This window comes from Porites lutea, chromosome 5 (genome assembly GCF_958299795.1).
Source record: "Porites lutea chromosome 5, jaPorLute2.1, whole genome shotgun sequence".
Taxonomy (NCBI): domain Eukaryota; kingdom Metazoa; phylum Cnidaria; class Anthozoa; order Scleractinia; family Poritidae; genus Porites; species Porites lutea.
The window spans coordinates 37,352,579-37,362,313 of record NC_133205.1 but is presented as its reverse complement, the minus strand read 5'-3'; the positions used below and the strand labels follow the sequence as shown (position 1 = coordinate 37,362,313).

Below are 9,735 nucleotides of genomic sequence, written 5' to 3'. Positions count from 1 at the left end.
CCAGACTTTCAAAACGCCTGTAAAGCAAATGTCTTTCTGCCACAGCGTTCAATATATATTTGACACTAGAGCTTAAACTGTTATGTTTCAAGACGGATAGAGTGTTATAATCGAGTACAAACAAACGACAATAGACGAAGTAAACTGTTAATACTATCTTGTAAATCGTGAGAAAAGAAGAATGTTGAATTCTTGGTCAACACGAGTGTTATTAGGGTGTTAGCAACTTTCTGCTAGAAGTTTGTTGAGAAGCTAGTATGTTGCAAAAGAAAACAATCGATTTTATTAGTTTTAAAACTGTAAGTATCTAACAACCATCTTACGTGCACAAACCCTCCAATAAATTAAACCAGTTAAAGTATAAAAGAAAAAAAGGAAGAAGTAATTGTCGATTCGACGTTTAACATGGAAAATGGAAGATTTACCTGCATTTTGTTGCCTGATAATCAAGGAAATAATCACGACAATGAAGATAGCTGACATAATGTCTTCCTGAAAGTCCAACGAGCATACTAAACCTGGAGAAAATCGAGACCAAAACAGTTTTTGTCCGGGTATTCTCTTGGTGACTGTTTTTAGTACTACCAAGAATGTTTTCTTTTAGCATTAGCGGATAAAGTTAAAGTTCTGCTTGAATTAAGGGAAGACAAAGCAATAAACATGTCTGTGATGGCTTGACAAGATACTAAAACCATCATGTTCACTTACCATTTCGCTGCAAGGAATGTTAGAGTCTTAAGCGGACTGACTACTTCAACTAAGTTTCGAATACACAATTGTTTCCCAATAAATGACAATCAAAGTTACATTAACTTGAGGTTTTCTTTCAACCACATAAACGTTTCTTTTTCACTTCAGTGAATACTCCTCATTATTAATTAATCAGAAACAGGTCGACTCTTAAAAGAATCTTATATCTATGCCTATAGACCAGTCACTAACTAGGTGATAGTGTTTATGTAATGACCCATTGATCTCTTCACGCTACCGTAAGTTTCATTCTTTCTCTTGCTAGTTCTTTTCACAGCATATTCGGGTATGTTCGGGGGGATCAGGTGCGCTGGGCATTCACAGGTAAACCCAGGGGGGTTAGTTGTAGCAACACGAACTAGTCTGTTCTAATCTCCAAGGTACAAGTGCAGTCACGCAGTAAAGACAGCAAAAGGTGATACAGAAAACGCGCAGGGCTGATCGCGCGCGTGTTATTTTCGCTTGGCTTGTTTACTTTTTCGCGACGTCTTTTCTATCAGAGATCTTGACACAGAGTACCCAAGAACAGATCCAGAATATTTGTACTGTCCATAAAGTGAGTTTCCATTAAAACAATCATTCGAAATATAGTAATATTTATTACATGTACCATTTGTTACCTTGTACGTTGTGTGCATGTAGAAACGCAAAAAAGGGATTTTCTGAAAAAAAGAATTGCAAGCGCCCTCATCAACAACCACGGCCTAAAGTAGTTACGACGGATAAAGCTCTTGCTCAGAGCATAAAGAATGCAAGTATTGACAAATCACATGGAGTACAACTGAACTTATCTCACGAATCAAGACAGATTCAAAAAACATTTATGATTCTGCTTTGAGTCTTTATGGGTACCTGCGAAAGTCGTTTACGTCGAGCGTTTTCCTTCAAATCGTCGGTTTTCAGTAAATCTTCGTATATCAAGAATATTTTTGCGTGCTAACTCTACTGGCGAGCTCGAGCAACCACAACGACGACGAAGGAAGCATGAAAATAAAAACGGGCAACTCAAAAACTCTGACCGTGCCTTCATTTTATTGGCAGATTTCTTTTCCATTATCGTACGTTTAACGTTGTCTAGCACGATCAGGATGGCAATGGGATAGTCGCTTTAATCTCTATGTTCCTCGTTTCATCAACGGCAATCGTCGCACTTTGCTTTCGTTGGAAATACTCACAAAGAGCGTCTGATTCTGACCTGGCTATTTTTTATTATATCGAGTGTGATTATAGGAAGAGCGTGAATGAAAACCAGGCACACTTTGATGACGACCATAACAACGCAATTTATTTAAGTCGAACTCAATTCAGTTTGTTCGACAACTGTATAAATTCAATGTATATGCCTTTATACAAAACTACTTTTACTGAACCGTCTACAGCCAGACCTGTACTAGGTAGTTAACCTGAATAAAGACCTGAACCCCTTTTATGTGGAGAAAAGTTATCCCGGCTGAAAGGGTCACCCACCTACTCGAGTTACCGTGGGTGAGCCGACTTTTGACACTTTTCCTTCCAAAACCTGGCGAACCGTTTGCATGCAAAAAGAAAAAAGTTGGCTCGGCTAGGAGAGTGAGGGTTTTGGTTGTAAGATAACCCTTCTAGAAGGGCCAAGGTTTCCCTATAAATACGCAAACGCTCTGGCTCGCCCAGCCAAGTCAACTCGGTGTAGGCGAGGCAATCAGAGCATGCGCGGGCAATAGGGTCAGCTATTTTTTATAAATAAACGCTCGCAAAAGATGACTCGGCTGGGAGGGTGACTCTTTCCTGGCCAAGACAACTTCTCTCTCTCTCTAGTCTCAAAGAAAGTTCAATGGGCGTACATATGTTCGGGTGTTACCCACCCACTTTCTATGGGACCGGCCAATCGCTTCATTTTTTGCGACATTTGACTTGTTATTCAAGTACAATTAACAAGTATTGCAACCTTAACTTGCGAGGAATCAATTATTTACCACAAAAATAGTAGAACAAATTTACACGATGTCCGATTGAAATTTAATTTTAGCAGAAAAAGACGCTACACCAAAATGTACTCACAAAGAAAACACGTCTTAAAATTACAAGAGAAAGTAATGTATTATTTTGTATCGGGAAAGGAGAATTGTTAAAGTAATGCATTGGATGTGATCAAGTTATGGAAATACTAGGAAATGGTTTTCACTGGCAATGGATGTCACTTCTTCTACTCGCCTGTGCAGTTCTTGCCTACAGAACATTGGGTAATACTGTCTTAGATTTCACTACTTTTATCGTGTATGTTTACACTTACTGACGACTTAATTTTCGATCTCTATATGTTCATTAGCCATGTCGCCCTCCTGCTAGCTACAAGTTAGTTTAGCTGAAATGACCCTTTGAACTCGTAAAACAGGATAGCTAAGACCCAGCTTTGAATGGATGCGGTACTGTACCTCTATTGTAGTCCTGTATTTTGGAGAGTGTTTTTTTTTTTAAAAAAAGTTCACCGGCATTGCTATTACACTTTCTCAAGATCAGTTTAGCTACCTTGCGCCTGAATGTATCCACCAGAAGACATTTATATTATAACAGTACTGCGTTGTGTTTGTTTAACAGTGAAAATTGATTGTCGATTTTAACAGTAAGTAATACTTTGTCAACATTTCAAGTGGAAGAGTCACAATGAAATTTCCCTAAGAGCACAGAGTGATAAGACCGACCGCCCCTTTTGGTCTTCCCTCGTACTCTCAAAAACGTTATTATTGAAGGAAGAAGTAATGTAATTTCAAAATAATTGCAGGATATTTCTAAGTGAAAAAAAAAAAAACTGCCGCGTGAAACTCGACTGTACTGTCATTCATAGCTATTTTATTCCACCACAAAAGGGACTTCAAGATCCAACGACGCGACGGCAACGAGAGCGGCGCTTAAAAAGTGAATCTGCGTTGTTTCAGTCTTTATCGAAGTTATTCCCACTCACTTCCTCTGTCAAATGTAGGCGAACCCTTCTGAAGTTGAATTTCAAGGCATCATATCCAAGTTCAGAAAAACAAATAAAATCTCGTCGTTGCTTGTTTACGTTCTCCACAAAACGCGAATTTAGGAATTTTCACGTCGTAGTCGTGCAGAAACGGCAAGGAAATGTCCAAAAAAGGTGTGATGCACGGGCAAAGTTGTTGTTTTACAGATTAAAACTACTGTTTTTAGACGTTCTCGTTGCCGTCGCGTCGTTAAATCTTAGAGCCCCTTATGTAATTAGTAAGCAGCAGTCACAATTCAATAACCAGTGCCTGACATGCTCAGTGTATAGGGTCCACAACCGATTCATATTACTTACATTCATGCCTAGTGATTGTTGTTGTGTTTTTGTGGATGCGATAGATAAGCCCGGATACACAAGGCAGTTCATTGCACGATTTGATCACGACTGTCGAGACTTCAATGGCGTACTGAATAAGTGCCACGTGTGGAAAGACTTGGGCTTCTGTTTCAAATATCGACGAGAAATGCAACACGTTTGTAACAAAACCTGTCAGTACTGTGGTAAGTGATTTTTGCACTTCAAAGGTTGTAGAGTAACATAGTCTTTCCGAGTTTGTTTAGCTGTACAAAAGAGTACTATGACTAGAATGGATGTTTGGGTTTGAGTGTTCGGGGTAAGTTTGGCGGGGGGGGGGGGGGGGGGAGGTATAGTACGGAAAATGGTATCTCTAGTAAAGTTAAGAACCGGAAAAAAAAATAGCCAAAATGACAAAAGTTGATGATCGAGAGTCAGACAGTTATCGCTGCAAACCCGAAAAGTGAGTCTTTTACTTTTTGCGTAAACTTTTATAACATTGGTTTGAATTTGCCATCAGTTCCAGGTCAAAAGCAATGGCAAATAATAGACAGAGTCTGGGGACGTGTAAAAGACTCCGCCGGTCAAACAGTCGGTGTACATGACCGTGACTCGGCTCCTGTAATCCAACACAACGCGGGCCCTGCGATACAGATATTGGGGAAAGAAAGAACGCCTCAAGTAGACACCGCGGCAAATGCCATAGCAACACAGTTGGAAAGGGGAGTTCATCAAGATAGTCAAGGTGTGAACAAAAAGGACACATCATTTTAGTGTATGATTACTAACTACTTCCAGGCGCAACTATTGAGAGAGAAGGTGCATGTGGCAGTGTTCCCTTTCATTCTTAGCACCCGTTTATACGAACAAAAGTTGTCTCGGAAAGAGGGTCACCCTCCCAGCCGAGTCAGCATTAGCGATTGTTTATATGAGAACAAATTTGACCCCTTATCCCAAGCCAACGGCGCATGCGCATTTTCTGAATATCTTGTCCTGACCGTGTTGACCCGGCTGGGCAAGCCAAAGTGTTTACATGGAGAAGCGTTAGCCCAAATAGGAGGGTAACCCTAACATCGCAAATGAGAGAACCAGCAAGGCTGTCATCCTTCTAACCAAGACAACGTTTTGTTTGTCATTTAAACTGTTCCCCGAGTTTTGCAAGGAAATGTATAGTACTAAAAATTGGCTCGGCGCTCAGGGTAGTATGGGAAGACGAGAGACCACTCTACCCTAGACAGCTTTTTTTTCCAAATAACGGGAACGCTAAAGAGCTTTCTTCTATTTTTCTGCTTTAGTTCCCTTTCTTCCTTTTTACTTTCTTATGTTGGCTGAATTTCAACTTTTTATATTAAAATTGTTAAAATCTATTCATGTGTTTTCTAACTGGTTTTAGCTTCTCCAAGTGTTCTCGGTTGGCTTCCCAAGGTTCGCGCTGGCTTACAAAGCACAATAGCACCTGCTCGAATCAAAAGTGAGACAACAAATGATGCAACAAAAGAAAAACTTTTAACACCTCAGTCTGCTCCTTCAACAACAGCAGTTGATCAAGACCAGAGAGGAGAGTCAATCAACAGGCAAACCTCTATCAGTGGCAAAACCCAGGTGAGAGTATCAAGTAAAGAAACTGATCATCGCCCAGTTGTTGTCCTGATGGGATACGAACTGGGCGAAAAATCAAGTAAAAAGGTGCATGAAGTGCTAAAGAATTCTGATTCTGCTGAGTTTTCTGAATGGCAATCAGTGAATACATCTGTGCCACAAAGACAGCATGATTATGGTTTAATAGCACTAGGCAGGAAACACGGTAACGGTACAGCATCCACGTCAACTGATAACATTGCATCAGAATATAAAGACGCCGATTCAGAATTAGAGAAGGTTGCTGAATTTCTTGGCAACGCAACAACTACTGGCAAGCGAAAGCATGACAAGCGACCAGTGCATGAAAGAAAGAAAAATCTTTATATCAATGCAAGTGCTTTGCATTCAAAGCTACATGCAGGCTCCTTAAACAGTCCAGTAACTAGTGCTTCAGAAAACACGACTATGGAAAAAGCTGAAAAACTCAAAAGCCAAAAGGAAGCTATTCTTCCCATTAGCTCTGACGATATTGTTAACCAGCAGGCCATTGAACGCGTGAAATCCTCCACTAGTCACACTCATCATTACAAGAACAATGATATGCATGAACAGCAATACCAGGGCATAGAAAATGGCTACTTAATGCCGAATAGTTTAGAAGGCATGCAGGCAATAGACTTATCAGGAACAATGGTGAGTAATAAGTATCAAGGAATCGGTTTATAATCCAGGTGAATGATAACCATGAATAACGGTTTAGTTACAGCTGTGTGACATTTTTTGTAAGCAAAAGCCACTAGAAGGGAAGAAAAATCAGGCTGAATGAAAAAATTTCCAGATATTTTGACGCCATAAGAGACCAAAGATTTTTGCCTTTTCCTTGCCTTGCAATTCGCTTTTTGGGTAGCAATGAAAAAGACGTTTGGCACCCAGCGAGACGAAACGTCCAATTTCTTTGAAAGTCTCATGGTGTTAGTTATTCGTTCGCCGCTATTTTGGCATTGCAGCTACCGTGTAAACGTAATTGGATTTGTTCAACGGCTTGCATACATTAAAAAGCCATGAAAACTAATGGTGAATCAGTTTATTTGGAGCATACGCGTAGCGGCCGCATTTCTTCTTTGAAATGCTTTTTGTTTTTAAACTAAAAACAAGAAAAAATCCCATCGGACACTATAGCGTGACGGCTATATCCGTATGTTTGAAATATATATACCCTGAAGATTTTTTCTTTGCATTACCAGATGGACGCACCTCTTCGAAAGCCTAAGCCTCCAGATTATGCAGGCAAGCAAGTGACAGTTACTTTTAATGAGAAACCGGAGACTGAAGAAACGCTTAAGCAGTCTCCACCACCAAACTATTTCCACGCGAAAGAAAATGAAGAGGACATTGACAAGTCAGAAGAAGAAAAGATCAGAATGGCTACGCAATCGATTAAAAATGTATTGAAACTTTTTGGTAATGATTACCGAGACGACCACGAGAAACTTAAGCTTGTAACGCAGTCGGCCAAAGACCTTCCTGCCCATTCTAAATCACTGGAAATCCACCGTGAACTGGCGGGAATACAGAGAGAAATTGACACTCAAAAGCAAAGCCAGGACCGCTCTGCGGAAAACGCTCAGGCTATTTCGCGGCAAATTGGACAGGAGTTGACCACCAATGAAAGCGGAAACAGAATGACAAATGTTCCAAACTATGCCGTAATCAGCACGAAAGGGTCAAAAGACTGGAAAAACCTGGCTCACGTGCTTGCAGTTCAACTAAAGGGAGTCTTGAATCATATGGAAAACAGGGAAAAGGAGAATCAGTATGAAAAAGACAGGATGGGGGAGGAGATGATGATGATGGCACAGCAACAAGACGAAGACGATGATCCAGATTATGATGGTCATTATTACGACGACGATGATATGAATGAACGACGTCATTCTGTTCTGATGCCTCTTGCCACTAACAGCTCTAAAAAAGCCTTTAAGAAGTTTATCCTAGAAAACAAACGGCCTCAGAGATTAAAATATGAAAGCAGTGTAGATGAAAAGCGGTTACTTGACCAAGATGTTAAAACGTTATCCAAATTAGAGATGCTTTACAAATCTCAGGAGCGAAATTCTTCAAACCACGAATAAAGCGGCTTTAAATTGAGGCTTCGTCCACACGGCACCGACGAGTCGAAACTTCGTGCGAAATTTTGAACGCTAAAATCGAGGTCAAATCTTTAGCCAATAGGGTCGAAAATTTGACCAGCTTAAAGTAAACACCATGACCGCCAAAATTTTGTTAGGACAAATTTGACCGGCGGGAAGTGAACACCAAAACTATCTAAATTTTTGTACGGTAAATATGCGGTTCCATGGATACGTGGTAACCCAGCTGAAGACGCCATTTGCCATTTTGGATTTGCTTAAGTAGCGGAAAGGCAGATGGTAGAAACTCTGACTAAAGTTGAAATTCAACTGGTTCGTCAGTTCCGTGTGAACGAAGTGTCCCGTCAAATTTTTCAGCCGATCAAAATACGACCGATACCTCTTTTGAGAGTCTTAAAACAAAATCCATTGCCTATTCACTGAAGAGTGACGCCGCGTTATCAAGAAATTGAAGCAAATACGACTAGCATGAGGGGTGAAAACTCTTGCGACCAACAAACGTACAAGTTGGTCTCCTACCTCGTTCTTAGGGTCTGTGGTCTCTCCACCCCAAGAGCGAGAGACCCCAAGACTGGTGTGGTTTTCAGTTGGGTCCCTGAATTTAATTGAAGGAAGGAAGAAAAACCTCCGGGACCAGGGTAATCTCGTACCCAGACCTCACTTTTCAGCGTAAGACAGAGTGAGATCTGGGTACGAGATTAGGATCAGGGTAGGGGATTTAAAGTACATTTGTTTGCCCACTCAATAATAGAAATACAAAAAATATAAGAAAGTAGAAAACAAAAGTGGCGAGGAGACCTGAAAGAAACTATAGGAAGCTTATGATAGGTTAGGCCTCCTCGAACTACGGGCTAGAGCTGTTTTAACATCAAGTGAAGCAAAAAATTTATCTGGTTATACAGTAAACTTTCGCCTTACGGACACTCCGCTTTAACGGGCACCCCTATAATACGGAGAACAGCCAAATCCCAGGAACAAATGAATTACAGAAGTTTGATCAAAATAAAATCCCGTTATTACGGACTCTCGCTAATATGAGGACACTAACTCAAAGTCCCTAGAGTGTCTGCTCTAAAGGGAGATGACTGTATCATGCGAAAACTTTCACAAATGAAATTTTCAAGTGTATCTCTGATTTACAGTAGAGCTTCAAAAATTACACTTGTTGGAAGTTGTATTAAAATGACTACCGATTTTAATTCGGATTGTTTGCAAAATGGTGCAAGAAAGCATAGATGAAATTAGTTTCCTTTCAGTGACGTATTAAAGTTCTCTCAAACCTACCAGGTAAAAAGCTGTAAAATTGGTTTGATTCAGAACACTGGCGCAGTCAGTATCGATGATACAGATTTTATCTCTTTTCTACTTTATTTTCTGGGCCATGGTCCAACGCCACTAGACTATTATAGAACCCCAACGACTTAAAATAACTTATTTATAAAGGGATGCGGAAAATTTTCTTATACTTCCTATTATTAACCCATCCTGTCAGCTGTCCTGTTAGTTTTCTAGAGGAAGGCCATTGCAGGCCTATATAAGGCAGTACAGGTTGTAAGATTTTTGTTGTATCTAACGACAGCGCAAAGAAGGGGACCAGGGAATAAAGTGTACAAATAAGCCTAAAGAGTCATTTGTAGAGTGAGATTGCACTAAGGGAAGTAGATACATTTGTGATGTGCGAGAATATACACTGCGTATGGGAGCAGTACAGGCATTTTTGAACTAAAGGGACAGTGGCGTTCTTGCTCGCAAAGAATTCTAATTCTCGCTGAGTTGCATAGGTCGCAATAATCACATAGACCTTGCTAATTTTTTAATAAAGAAAAAGATTCAAGACCAAAAGTTTTTGTTAAGTTTAGCCGGAACTCTGGGGGTCATTTACCCATAATTTCGCTCACCTCTGTGCGCTTGTGGAGCACAAACGGGGAAAACGCCCAAGTCCTCCAATTCAGCAGTTAG

The 9,735-nt window shown here is 40.4% G+C and overlaps 1 protein-coding gene across 1 annotated transcript; it reads left to right on the top strand.

Annotated features, from left to right (window-relative positions):
- The first annotated feature begins 2,724 nt into the window (after positions 1-2,724).
- Positions 2,725-8,152, top strand: LOC140938330 (uncharacterized). The gene is made up of 5 exons (XM_073387820.1): positions 2,725-2,969; positions 4,090-4,251; positions 4,566-4,790; positions 5,439-6,319; positions 6,871-8,152. The coding sequence occupies exons 1-5, from the start codon at positions 2,885-2,887 to the stop codon at positions 7,756-7,758; spliced, it is 2,241 nt and encodes a 746-aa protein (XP_073243921.1). The 5' UTR covers positions 2,725-2,884; the 3' UTR covers positions 7,759-8,152.
- Positions 8,153-9,735: the final 1,583 nt, after the last annotated feature.

Coding starts and splice junctions, on each gene's coding strand:
- LOC140938330 (XM_073387820.1), top strand. CDS start 2,885: ATGGAAATACTAGGAAATGGTTTTCACTGGCAATGGATGTCACTTCTT. Junction 2,970..4,089: donor TCTTGCCTACAGAACATTGG/GTAATACTGTCT, acceptor TGGATGCGATAG/ATAAGCCCGGATACACAAGG. Junction 4,791..5,438: donor AGTTCATCAAGATAGTCAAG/GTGTGAACAAAA, acceptor AACTGGTTTTAG/CTTCTCCAAGTGTTCTCGGT.